This window comes from Jaculus jaculus, chromosome 3 (genome assembly GCF_020740685.1).
Source record: "Jaculus jaculus isolate mJacJac1 chromosome 3, mJacJac1.mat.Y.cur, whole genome shotgun sequence".
Lineage (NCBI taxonomy): Eukaryota > Metazoa > Chordata > Mammalia > Rodentia > Dipodidae > Jaculus > Jaculus jaculus.
In genome coordinates this window covers 172,949,247-172,962,804 of record NC_059104.1, presented here as the reverse complement: position 1 = coordinate 172,962,804, position 13,558 = coordinate 172,949,247, and the positions used below count along the sequence as shown (strand labels likewise).

General features: G+C 51.7%; 1 protein-coding gene across 10 annotated transcripts in view; it reads left to right on the top strand.

The window, feature by feature from the left end:
• Positions 1 to 13,558, top strand: part of Apbb1 (amyloid beta precursor protein binding family B member 1) — a 28,888-nt gene that overhangs the window by 6,249 nt on the left and 9,081 nt on the right. For 2 of the 10 annotated variants that reach the window (XM_045145543.1, XM_045145545.1), the window contains exons 2-12: positions 2,830 to 3,561; positions 4,690 to 4,737; positions 11,038 to 11,213; positions 11,312 to 11,368; positions 11,447 to 11,532; positions 11,643 to 11,706; positions 12,134 to 12,283; positions 12,655 to 12,782; positions 12,885 to 12,890; positions 13,185 to 13,299; positions 13,451 to 13,535. In XM_045145543.1, the coding sequence (XP_045001478.1) occupies positions 2,844 to 3,561; positions 4,690 to 4,737; positions 11,038 to 11,213; positions 11,312 to 11,368; positions 11,447 to 11,532; positions 11,643 to 11,706; positions 12,134 to 12,283; positions 12,655 to 12,782; positions 12,885 to 12,890; positions 13,185 to 13,299; positions 13,451 to 13,535 (1,633 nt within the window). In that variant the 5' untranslated portion in view covers positions 2,830 to 2,843. Of the gene's footprint in view, positions 1 to 2,829; positions 3,562 to 4,689; positions 4,738 to 9,406; positions 9,534 to 9,658; positions 9,683 to 10,106; positions 10,159 to 11,022; positions 11,214 to 11,311; positions 11,369 to 11,446; positions 11,533 to 11,642; positions 11,707 to 12,133; positions 12,284 to 12,654; positions 12,783 to 12,884; positions 12,891 to 13,184; positions 13,300 to 13,450; positions 13,536 to 13,558 lie in introns of those variants that run through there. The other 8 variants (XM_045145546.1, XM_045145547.1, XM_045145548.1 and 5 more) reach the window with 8 other exon arrangements.

The following is a 13,558-nucleotide window of genomic DNA, read 5'->3' as shown; positions in this document are numbered from 1 at the left end:
GTAACACGTGAGGCAGACATATGGGCAGAAACCTTGGCTAACTTACTTTTCACATGTATGTGTAGCATTGTGGTAGGTTCTGAGGAGCTGGAAGGGGCAGAAAGGTGGGCTGTTGCTCCCGTCTCAGGACCGTGCAACGCACCTAGAGAACTGGGTGATTCTTGCTCATACAGACTGCTCAATGTGGGCAGCGGGGAGCCAGGGACTGATGATTTGGTGGGGCAGTGGGGATTTTGGAAACTTAGATTGGATATTAAAGAGAAAGAGCTGTACAGAGGGAGTCAGAAAAAAAGAAAACTGGGGGCTGGAGAGATGGCTTAGCAGTTAAAGCACTTGCCTGCAAAGCCTGAGGATCCAGGTTCAATTCCCCAGAACCCATGTAAGCCAGATACAAATGGTGGCACATCATCTGGAGTTCATCTTCGCTGGCTAGAGGCCCTGGCACACCCATTCTCACTCACTCTCTCTCTCTTTCTCTGTCTCATAAATAAATAAAACTAAAATATTTTTAAAAAGAAAAAATAAAACCAGAACTGCAGTGTTGTTAAAGCGTCAGTGAGGGCGAATTGTGTGCTAGGGAAAGTCTGATAGGAAGAGTGAGCCCGGGTGAGGCTATCAAGGGGGGAGAGTAATAGTTGGGGCCGGCTGAGGAAGCGATTGTATAGGATGAGGACTGGATAGTGGTGGTCAGCGAGGAATAGCCAGGAGATGGGGATCCTGAGGAGAGTAGGGATCACAGAGAAAAAGTAGCGGAGCAAGTCAGGGGAATGTGGAGGACAGGGCTGGGCCCTGAGAGGAGCCTCTGGTCTGGGGGCTGGGAGGACAGGTCAGACTGAGACCTTGATGGAAGCCTATGAGGGAAGCAGGGCACTGGAGAGGTGTTTGTCTTGTGGACCGCAAGCCCCTCCCCCCTCTTGGAGGGTAGCGAGGGTTTGGTTGGGGCACCGTGAAGCCACTGAAATACCCCAGAACCACAGGGTGAGGTAGTTTTTTTTTTTTTAAAAATATTTTATTTATTTAAAAATAAAAAGGGAAGAGAGAGAAAAGGGAGAGAGGAATATGGGTATACCAGGGCCTCGCTACTGCAAACGAACTCCAGTTGCACACAACACTTTGCATATCTGGCTTTACGTGGGCACCAGGGAATTGAGCCCAGGTTGTCAGACTTTGCAAGCAACTGCCTTTAACCACTGAGTCATCTCCCCAGCCCCAGTGAGGCAGATTGGACACCGGCCAATGAGATGCTAAATGGGGACTGGGAGGGCAGAGTTCTGTGTTCACTTGGTAAATGTTTACTGAGTTTCTGCTCTGGGCCTGGATGATGTTAGAGGCTGGTGATACTGTATTGAAAGAAGGAAAAAAAAAAGAAAGAAAGAAAGAAAAGAGAGAAATCCTCACCAACATGGACTGGTCATTAAACAAAGTAAACACAAAATAAGCTCGTTAGATGGTGATTGGCATGTGGAAAGAGTATTGGGATACTGAGGAGAGAAGAGGTAGCCTGTGGTTTTAAAAGGGGTGCTTTGGAGCTAGAGAGATGGCTTAGTGGTTAAGGCACTTGCCTGCGAAGCCTAAGGACCCAGGTTCAATTCTCCAGGTCCCATGTTTAGCCAGATGTACAACATGGCACATGCTTCTGGAGTTTGTTTGCAGTGGCTAGAGGCCCTGGCGTGCCCATTTTCTCTCTCTGTATCTAATAAATAAATAACTACAATGATTAAAAAAATTTTAAATGGATGCTTTGGGCTGGAGCAATGGCTCATCAGTTAAGGCAGTTGCCTGTGAAGCCTAAGGACCCAGGCTTGATTCCCTAGTACCCACATAAACCAGATGCACAAGCTGGTGCATACATACATCTGGAGTTCGTTGGCAGTGGCTAAAAGTCCTGGCATGCCCATTCTCTCTCTCTCTCTCTATCTCTCTCTTTCTCTCTCTAATAAATAAACTAAAAAATATAATAATATGGGTGCTTGAAGGCTGGACACATAAGTCAGTGGCCGAGCATTTACTTACATGCACAAGGGTCCATCCCCAGCACTTCCATAATGTTGAAATGGGTGCTTAGTGAAGGCCTCCCTGAAGAGGTTTGGGCAAAGACCTGAAAGACCAGAAGGTCCAGTTCAGAGGCTTGAGGTGACCTGTTCATTATAAGGGCTGGCGGGGATGAAGAGAGGACCAGTTTCTTAGATGACAACCTTCATAGACAGTCACTGAAACAGCTTCCGCTGACCAGAGAAGCCAAGAATTGGATGTCAGCATCTCTCCTCTGTGACCTGTTCTGGGCTGTGCCTGGAGGACTGGCTCTGCTCCCATCATTCCTGTCAACACAGACCCTGGCTTGGGGCTGGCTGAGTTAAATGATTTATGATAGGAGCCCAGCCTGGGGTGGGAGGAAGCTGGCAGTGATGGTGCTCCAGACAACAGTGTGAGGAGGAAAGGAGTGGTCAGTGTCCAGCGTCCATAACCCACGAGCCTGTCCCATGCCAGCTGTGTCCTGGCACAGTAAGGCCCGGGTTGAATGAGTGGAGGTGGGGGGTGGTGAGGATGGACAGAGAGCCATTGTGTGGACACTGTTCTCTTGATAGTGAGGGCAGAGCGAGCACTGTGCTATCCCAGAACGCTCAGGGAAATTGGGGACAGAGTGGTCTGCAGACCTGGGCCTAGCCTGTGATGTAGGTGGTGGTCAGGGACAGATGTTGAGCGCCATCACTCTCAAGGGACATGGGTTGGTGTGTTCTGGCCTGTTGAGTACGAGGGGTTTAAGGACAGGACATAGGCCTGGGGCAGAAAAAGGGACGTTCAACATGGTCTCCCCTCCTTGTCCCACAGGCTCTACCAAGACCATGTCTGTTCCGTCATCACGGAGCCAGTCGGCCATTAATGCCAACAGCCACGGAGGTCCATCACTCAGCCTGCCCCTGCCCCTGCACGCTGCCCACAACCAGCTGCTCAACGCCAAGCTGCAGGCCACAGCTGTGGGACCCAAGGACCTGCGCAGCGCCATGGGGGAGGGTGGTGGGCCTGAGGCAGGCCCTGCCAATGCCAAGTGGCTAAAAGAGGGCCAGAACCAGCTCCGGCGGGCTGCCACAGCCCACCGTGACCAGAACCGCAATGTGACCTTGACCCTGGCAGAGGAGGCCAGCCAGGAGGCTGAAACAGCACCTTTGGGCCCCAAAGGCTTAATGCATCTATACTCTGAGCTGGAGCTCTCGGCCCACAACGCGGCTAACCGAGGGCTTCGTGGACCTGGTTTGATCATCAGCACCCAAGAGCAGGGACCAGATGAGGAAGAGGAGAAGGCAGCAGGCGAGGCCGAGGAGGATGATGAAGATGAAGAAGAGGAGGAGGAGGAGGACTTGACTTCTCCCCAAGGGCTACCTGAGCCTCTGGAGAGTGTGGATGTCCCCTCTGCTCCCCAGGCTCTCACAGATGGTCCCCGGGAACACAGCAAGAGTGCCAGCCTCCTGTTTGGCATGCGGAACAGCGCAGCCAGTGACGAGGACTCAAGCTGGGCCACCTTATCCCAGGGCAGCCCGTCCTATGGCTCCCCGGAGGACACAGGTATCTTGTGGAGCTAGACATGGGCGTATGGGAGGGCATGGAGTCAGACTTCTCCCTGAAGAGGCCAGGACCAGCCTGGACACGAGTTGTGGAACCTGTGTCCTCTGTCCATGCTTACTCACAGAGTGATTGGACAGTTTGGTAGATCTTTCCACCACGAACGCCATGATGGGTGAATCCATGTATTCCACATGTCATCATGGGGATACATAGGGTAGTTGTTTTATTAAGTATTTATTAAGTAGCTGACCCTCTGGTCAGCCCCTATGGTGTTTAATACTCAGAACATTGCTGTGAGGTTGATAACATTTCTATGCCTATATGACCAATGATTTTAAAGAAGAAAGAGGCCAGGATAGGTTTAGCAGTTTTCGGAAGGCCAAACAGTCTGGGATCACAGCAGAGTGAAGATCTAAACCAGGTCTGAGTTCAGACCTGAGCTTTGAGCCCTGGGTTGTCCTGTTCCCAACGCACATGGCATGGTGCATGGACGTTGACTTGGGACAGTTGTGCCTTGTTTTAACATGTCAAGTCTGGAGGGAGCAGCTAGGGCCTCCCGACACTCATGGAAGTCTGGGGGATGATCCACCTACCTCGTGCAGAGCACTATGCTGGCTAATAGAAGGATGTGGTTTGTCAAGAATAAGAAATTGAGCCAGGCGTGGTGGCGCACGCCTTTAATCCCAGCAGTCAGGAGGCAGAGGTAGGTGGATCGCTGTGAGATTGAGGCCACTCTGAGACTACATAATGGATTCCAGGTCAGCCTTGGCTAGAGTGAGACCCTACCTCAAAAAAAAAAGAATAAGAAATTGAGTAAAAGTTAGGAAACAGAGAAAGAATCAACATAAGCTTCTTTTTGGGGAGAGGTAATAGACATTAGACTTCAGAGCTCGATCATTAAGTGTGTCCCATTTAAATAAGTTGTGTCTCTGTATTTGCTAATGTCACAGAGTACAGATAATGCCAAGGAGCAAAGCGCAGAGGTAACAGGCCATGGCTCCAACACTGAGAGTCTGTGGGTGGCGGCTGGGCATGTAGGTCAGTGGTAGGTCACTTTCCTAACATCCGTGAGGACCTTGGGGGTTCTATCCCTGGAGAGATAGAGACCAACACTTCCCTTTTTCCTAGGTAGTGGACATCATACCCAGACCCCAGACTGGATCCTTTCCACTTCAGGTGACCCAAGAGCTACACCCAATCTCTTTTTGAAAACCTTACCTGTGAGCATTTTCAAGAACATGCAAAAGGGCCTGGGGAGATAGCTCAGTGGTTAAAAGCACTTGATTGCAAACCCTGCCAGCCCAGGTTTGATTCCCTAGTACCTACATAAAGGCAGATACACAAAGTGGCACATGCCTCTGGAGTTAGTATGCAGTGGCAAGAGCCCCTGCCATTTCTCTCTCTCTCTCCCTCCCCCACTTAAAATTTACATATATTTAAGTATGTATTCAGGTGCGGTGGTGCATGCCTTTAATCCCAGCATTTAGGAGGCAGAGGTATGAGGAGCCAGCCTGGGACTATAGAGTCAGCCTGAGCTAGAGTGACACCCTACCTTTTAAAAAATGCATAAATAAGCCGGGCATGGTGGCGCACGCCTTTAATCCCAGCACTCGGGAGGCAGAGGTAGGAGGATCGCCGAGAGTTCAAGGCCACCCTGAGACTACATAGTGAATTCCAGATCAGCCTGAGCCAGAGTGAGACCCTACCTCGAAAAACAAAAAACAAACAAAAAAAAAAACAAAAAAAAACAAAAAAAACCATAAATAAAGCAAAATAAATAAAAATAAAAGAACATATAGAAATATAAATAGCTGGGCATGGTGGTGCATGCCTTTAATCCCAGCACTTGGGAGGCAGATGTAGGAGGATGGCTGTGAGTTCGAGGCCATCCTGAGACTACATAGTGAATTCCAGGTCAGCCTGAGCTAGAGCAAGACCCTACCTTAAAAAACCAAAAGAAAGAGGAATAGAGATAATAGAATAAAGAGGCCGACTTACTCAGGACCTCGTTTAAAGAATTATCAACACACAGTTAATCTTGCTATCTAGTGGCCCTACACACTTCTGAGTCCCAGCCTAGGTTATTTGGTTATTTTGAGGCAAGTACGCCCCCCACACCCCATTTTAGCCCAGGCTTGTGTGAAACTCATGCTGTCATTATATATGCATGAGCCACCATACTCATTCTTACTTCTTGTTTGTTTACAAATGCTTACATAAGCATTTCTTAAAGGAAAAACTTTCCATAAACACTTACTCTGTTTAATACCTAAAAAGCTGAATAATTTCTTAATATCCTCAAATATTCACTTAATATTAACATGCTTCTGCTTGTCTAATGTGTGTGTCAACCTTATAAGAATTTGGACAGTGTGAATTGGTATTCAGATAGGTCCATGGTTAACGTATCTCTTAAAGTTTCTTTCTGTTGCCTCCCCCCATTTTGGGGACAAAGTCTTAGTGTTTCCCTAGCTGACTGGGACTTGCTGTGTAAACCAGGCTGGCCTCAAACTTGTAAAGCTCATCTCGCCTCTGCCTCTTGAGTGCTGTGGTCACAGATGTGTGGCACCACATCAAGCCTTCAAAACTTAGTTACTTGAGATGTACAAGTTCTCCTTTAACCTTTCTATATAGTTTTTAAAATATATTTTTATTGATTTGCAAGCAGAGAAAGAGGCAGAGAGAGAATGGATGCACAGGGCCTCTTGCCAGTGTAAATGAATTCCAGGTGCCTGCTCTACTTTGTGTATCTGGCTCTGTGTGGGTACTGGGAAATTGAACCCAGGCCATCAGGCTTTGCAGGCAAGAGCCTTTAACCACGGAACAATCTCTCCAGCCCAGGAACTCCAGACATGTCCACCTCCTTGTGCATCTGGCTTTCATGGGTACTAGAGAATGGAATCTGGATTCTTATTCTTCACAGGCAAGAGCCTTAACCACTACACCATCTCTCCAGCCCTCCTTTTTTTTTTTTTTTTTTAAAAGCACTGTGCAGGCTACACAAAAATCTCTCGGGCTTGCATCACTCTGCAGATTGTAGGTGACTATCTTGCAACCCCAGGGAGTGTGAGTCATTGACCAAATAGGAGCCTGCCTGTTTAGTGGCTCCTGGGCTGGTTACTGATGGCTGCACTTCTGATCCTCTCAAGAACTGGGCATGGTATGCTGGGTGTGGCCAGTGATCGCAGCTAGGCCACTGGTGAGGTAGTAGACTCAAGGATTATGCAGCAAGGGTATTCAGGGTTCAGGTGTGAGGCCTGACCTGGGAACTGCCTGTGTCACTGCTGACTCTGTCATAGATGACGGTGAGGGCCACAGGGGAGGTGTCAGCTCCTGTAGAAGTGGAATGGGATTGAACAAAAGTTGTTTTCTCTTTCCCATCCTAGGATTTCCACAGAGTTGTGGATTGGATGTCTAAATGAGTGAATTAAGTGAATGAATGAATGAACTTTGTGAGCTGTGCTGGGATCAAACTCTGAGCCAGGCCTTGTCCAAAATGCTTGGAATGTACACTACAAGTTAAAGGTGTTCGTACGCTCTTGGTACTCAGTGTAGTGAGGAGACAGAGACAGTCGTAATCAGTATATGAGCGTGTAGGGAGGGAAGAGGAGGACACCCTGCCTGCCCGTGTGAGGGAGGGAGAGCGCGTCAGTTTGGTAAAGAAGCTTTCCCGCTGATGTCAGAAGGTAGAATGGTTGACAGCTAGGCCCCCAGTAGGGAGAGAGAAGGGGGCTGGAGAATGGTCAGAGGCTGAAAGCTGGGGGCTCTTAACAGCGCATTAACCCTGTTGTGGAGTTTGACTTTTTATCCTGAGTGTTACGAGAAAAGCGGTTAAGTGTAGTCAACTAGACGGGCTGGAGAAATGGCTCAGCAGTTAAAGTTGATAAAGCCTGCTGGCCCCAGTTCAGTACCCCAGCATCCAATCCTGTGTCTGGAGTTCTTTTGCAGTGGCACACACACGTGCAAATAAATAACAGGTTTTTTTTTTTTTTTTTTGAGGTAGGGTCTTGCTCTAGCCCAGGCTGACCTAGAATTCACTATGAAGTCACAGCAATCCTCCTACCTCTGCCTCCCAAGTGCTGGGATTGTAGGTGTGCACCACCATGCCCAGCTAAACAACAATTATTTTTTCTGTGAGGGCTTTTCTTTTTTTCTCTCAAATTTTTATTAACAACTTCCATGATTATAAAAAATATCCCATGGTAATACCCTCCCTCCTCCACTTTCCCCTTTGAAACTCCATCATATCCCCTCCCCATCTCAATCAGTTTTTCTTTTATTTTGATGTCATAATCTTTTCCTCCTCTTTTTAAAAAAATATTTTATTATTTATTTATTTAATTATTTATTTATTTAAAGAGAGAGAGAGAGCGCGCACGCCAAGGCCTCCAGCCGCTGCAAACGAACTCCAGATGTGTGCGCCCTCTTGTGCATCTGGCTAACATGGGTTCTGAGGAATTGAACCTGGGTCCTTTGGCTTTACAGGCAAACACCTTAACCACTAAGCAATGCCTCCAGCCCTTCCTCCTCTTATGATGGTCCTTGTGTAGGTAGTGTCGGGTACTGTGAGGTCATGAATATCCATGCCATTTTGTGTCTGGGGGGAGCATGTTGTAAGGAGTCCTACCCTTCCTTTGGCTCTTACATTATTTTAGCCACCTCCTCTGCATTAGACCCTGAGCCTTGGAAGGTGTGATAGAGATATTACAGTACTAAATAATAATTTTTAAAAGTGGTAAGCTAAGCCACGCATGGTGATGCACGCCTTTAATCCCAGCACTCGGGAGGCAGAGGTAAGAGGATCTCCGAGAGTTTGAGGCTACCCTGAGACTACATAGTGAATTCCAGGTCAGCCTGGGCTAGAGAGATGCCCTACATTGAGAGAAAAAAAAAAGAGTAGTAAGCTAGAGAGGACACTTCACTGGTTTGGCAGCTCCTAAAAACCATTCAAGCCATAGTATGTATCCTACAGTGGTAAAGGAAGCCAGCTGTAAGGTGTCTGAAGGGATCCAGGTTAGAAAATGCTAGTTCTCTGTGTTTTATAGAAATAATGAAAGTGGAGGGAAAGGGAGAACATCAAGTGAATCTCAGATTCCTGAGACATTAGTACACTAGCCTTAGCCACTAAGGCGTTTATTGATGAAGGAAGGAAGAAGAAGGGCAACAGGACAGACAAACATTTGGGTTCGTGTGTGAATACCTCCAGAAACTGACGCAGGAGTGAACATGGACATTGTGGAATCAGTGCTTGCGTGTGGAAGCAAAGGCCCCGGTGGGTTGTGCTTGACAAGAGATGTGCCAAGCTCCAGAAGGGCTTTCCAGATGGTCAAGGGGGGAGAAGCTGCCCCTTCCAGGACAGATCGGAAGGATGAAGCTCTTTGGAGCAGGAAGGTACAGGTTGGCAGGGATGGCAGATGGATTGGTGTGTGTGACTCAGCCACAAAATGAGCTGGTCCCCGGATTCCAGAAGTGGCCGGCCCCCCATGGAGCAGCCGTGGGGGGCAGGGCCCCTATGTGCTGGTGTTCCTGACAGTGCTGGGGGACGGATCTGGAGAACAGCAGCCATTTGCCGAGCCTCAGCGGAGTGTTAGGAACCGCTGTGGGAGGCAGTGGAGGCTGGAGAGGCACTGATGGCTGCCTGAAAAGTGAATGGGCGAGGAGAGCCCTTCTACATTGGGTGTGTGCGCGCCTGTGAGCTTCCTCATTTACAAGTAGGGGGTGCCACTGCACCGTGTGTGAATGTCTCAGGTGTGCACACACCTCTGTGTAACCACGCCCACTCCCAACCCCTCTGTGCTCCGCTGCTCAGCAGCCTGGATCTAGAGACTGCCGGGCCCTCCGTGCTGCCTCTTGGACCAGTCAGGAATCCTGGTTTCCCTGGTAACGAGCAGCACGTCAGCAGTCTGGGCACTCCCAGCCATCGGGTGCTGCGGTTGCCGAGGAGACGCTGCAGCCTAGCTGGGCCCTGGCAGGTGAGGGGGGTGGTGCAGGGAAACCTCAAACCAGGCCTCAAGCTTGCTGGGACTCAGGTCCTCAAGGACCACCCTTGGGTTCAAGCTGCTGGGCAGGTTCTAGGTAGGAGAGGACTCCCTGAGGGCTTTGAAGCCACACCCTGTTTATGGTGAGAGCTGTGTTTTCTGCAGGGCCCCAGGTGGCTGGGCTATTCCCAAGAGGCTGAGCCTTGTCGCGCTCCTCAGAATGAGTTTAGCTGTGGCATTGATGTGACCGCTGCAGGGTGGGATGGAGATTCTCGATTGGGGGAGGGGAGTCAGGGTTAGGAAGAGCAGGAAGGGCTGGGCTCGTGTGAGCCCCGCTTCCTCACCTATCTGCGCTCCAAAGAGGCTCTCTAGTATGGTGGTCTTGGCCCCTCCCTAGAGAGCTCTAGGCGGAGGAGGCTCTTGCCTGGCAGGCGCTCTGCCCTGCTGAGAAGGAGGCGAGATGAGCTTTTCTCTGCAGCCCAGCACCAGGCTGAGAGCCCAGCTGGCCGGGCTGGAGGGGCTGTGAGGAGGGAGGGTTGGAAGCAGGAGGGGCCGGGAATAAGTGCCATGTTCTCCCAGGACTTCTTCCTGGCCATCATCCTGCAGGACAGTAGCCCAGGTGAGGGACCGCGCGGGGCCTGGTGTGAGGTGGGGCAGAGCTGGTGAGGAGAACTGAGTCGGAGGGCGCGTGAGCTGGGTAATAGGGATGGAGTTGTGTGGTTCCAGTAGAGAATGGATGTATGTCACAGGTGTGTGCTTCGTGTGTGTGCACGTGACACGTTTGCCTGCATGTGTGCGTGTGGCACAGGTCAGGGTGTGAGTGTAGTGTCTGCTCAGAGGTGACAAATGTGTGTGCCATCAGTATGTGTGGCATCCACACGTATGTTGAGGACGGGGGTGGTGTCTTATTTGTAAAACCGTGTGGTAGGTCTGTCATATGCAGCCATATGCATACACACCTCTGCATGAGTATATAACATGTCAGTATGTGTGTTTTCCCCTGCACACGCATGTACGTTTATATGCGATACCTGCCAGTATTTTCTGTGTGTTGCACACTGTCTATGGCTGCACAGGTGTGTGCTAGGGTCTGCATGTATTATGTGTCCGTATACACATGTATGTGTGTAGGAGATGTCAATGTGTACACCTTTGTGTGCCCTGACGTCAATATGTACGGTGTATGAGAGGAGGTAAATTGGGGTCACTCACCCTCCCTCTCTCTCCCTTTCATCTTTCTTCCCTGCTGTCTTCCTTCCCTCCGTGGCCACAGTAGGTAGCTGCAGGGCCCAGGAGGGGACCTGAACCATCTTCCCTGCTGGTGGTCCCCAACGTGGCGACTCAACTGCAGGCTCTAGAAGGAAGCAGGAACCATGCTGTCCCATAGCCTTCCCCCACTCCTGCTTTGTGGGTTCTCAGGAGGGGGGTCGGGTGGGCACAGGCATCTGCTGACTGCTGACTGGAGTAGCTAACCCTCACCAAGCCTCCCACCTGGCAGATTCCTTCTGGAACCCCAACGCCTTCGAGACGGATTCCGACCTGCCGGCTGGATGGATGAGGGTCCAGGACACCTCAGGGACCTATTATTGGCACATCCCGACAGGAACCACCCAGTGGGAGCCCCCAGGCCGGGCGTCGCCCTCCCAGGGGAGCAGCCCCCAAGAGGAGTCGCAGGTGAGGCTTAGTGGCATGTTTCTTGCCCAGGGGTGAAGGGGCTTGTGCTGCTAGCATGGAGTGAAACCACTCCCTACTACCCCCCCCCCCCCCACCAGCTCACCTGGACTGGCTTTGCCCATGGAGCAGGCTTTGAGGAAGGAGAGTTTTGGAAGGTGAGTAAGGGAGCCTGCCTCACTGTAGAAGTAGCTCAAGATACCTGCAGGGCCTGATCCCTCAATCTGTTTTCCAAGGATGAACCCAGCGAGGAGGCTCCAATGGAGCTGGGACTGAAGGACTCTGAGGAGGGGACATTGCCCTTCCCAGCTCAGAGTCTCAGGTGAGTCACCAGACGCTGTGGGCTAGGGGTGGTCTGGATCTTCACAGAAGGGGTATTGAGACACCTCCACGTATGGGGGTGCTGTGTCAAGTGTTCCCATCTGCCTGCAGCCCAGAGCCATTGTCCCAAGAGGAGGAGAAGCTGCCCCCAGGGAACAGCAACCCAGGGATCAAGGTTTGTTCAAGAGCATCGCCCATTCTGCGGACCCCTCTGTGCAGGACAGCCCCTCATGCTGAGCTCTGCGGATCCTGGTCCCAGTGAAGCTCCCAGGTCCCGAGTGGGGGGTTCTTCCTGGTCTCGGCACAGAGCTGTGTTCTGAGCTAGCGGACGTTCAGTATTTAACTCAGTCATCCTGGAGTGTTTAACTTTTTGTCTTAACGACTTTCAGTACTTAACTCAGGACCTCCTAGGAACCTGCCAGGGTTGGCTCAGAGGCAGTGTCCTCTGAGATCTCCCTGTCTGACCATACCCTGTTTGGGGCACTCCATCTTCATTCAGCTTGCCCCAGCCTTCCTCAGAGTTCCTCTGAGTCCTGTGTTCACAGTGCCTCCAGGCTCAGCTCAGACCTCTCCCTCTCCCCACCCTCTTCTGTGTCTGGCAGTGCTTCGCTGTGCGCTCCCTAGGCTGGGTGGAAATGACCGAGGAGGAGCTGGCCCCAGGACGCAGCAGTGTGGCAGTCAACAATTGCATCCGTCAGCTGTCCTACCACAAAAACAATCTGCACGACCCCATGGCCGGGGGCTGGGGGGAGGTGAGCGCCTGAGCCTGTGCGGTGGAGGCTCTATGGGAGAGTGCAGGGATATGAGAAATGGGGGATCTGATTTGTCTGGGAAAGGGCTGGGCCGGGAGATGGGTGTGGCTTAAGTAGCAGGTCTATGGGATGGATGGATAACCCCAAAGCTGGGACCAGGAGGGATGATTGCCCGGCAGTGATGGGGCTGAGAGGTCCTGGGGAAGAGGAGGACAAGCGGCCTTTATGGGAGAGGCCCACAGGCGGCTGGTCTTTGGTCTGACAACTAAACAAGACCCCACAGTGGCTAATGTCTCCCGAGAGCTAGAGGAAGCAGACCTCAGCTGCCTCCCGGGCAGGGCGTCGCTGAGTGCCGCTCCGGGGACTTGCAGGGCAAGGACCTTCTGCTGCAGCTGGAGGACGAGACGCTGAAGCTGGTGGAGCCCCAGAGCGAGGCGCTGCTGCACTCCCAACCCATCGTCAGCATTCGCGTGTGGGGCGTCGGGCGGGACAGTGGAAGGTGGGCCCGGGGCCCAGGATTCTGGGAGCGGGGAGCCCTTTCAACAACCAGAGTCCTGCTCCCTAACTCTGTTCTTTGCCTCTCTCATGCTGCTGGACCCAGAGAGAGGTATTATGCCTATGTGCTTTGACCGTGCCCCGCCCCGCACCTGGACCAGCTCCTTTACTCCACTGTTCCCTTTCCCACCTGCTGTGCTGACCCACGATCCCACCTCAGCATGTCTGCCTGTCTGTCTACATCCTGCTCCTCCCCCCCAACCACCACCAAAAGTTGCACCTTCAGGACACTGTCCCAAGAAACCCGGAGGAGCTGCTATGGGCAGGGAGGATGTGGGTGGAGTTTTTGGCCAGGCTCAGCACGTGATGGTTCCAGGAGATACTGAGGTGACCATCCCCCCAACAGGGACTTTGCCTACGTAGCCCGGGATAAGCTGACCCAGATGCTCAAGTGCCACGTGTTCCGCTGTGAGGCACCTGCCAAGAACATCGCCACCAGCCTGCATGAGATCTGCTCGAAGGCACGGCCCCCTCCTCCGCCCGGGCTAGCTCCACCTTTGCTTGAGGAGGCTGTGGGTGGGGTTGTTGAGTGGGGATGGGGGCTTCAGGGTCAGGACGCCTTAACAGAATTCCCCCTGTTAAGCCCCGCTTCCCCATCCATTGCTTCCTCAGATCATGGCTGAACGGCGCAGTGCTCGCTGCTTGGTAAATGGACTGTCCCTGGACCACTCTAAGCTTGTGGACGTCCCTTTCCAAGGTCGGTGTGAGAACATCACCAGG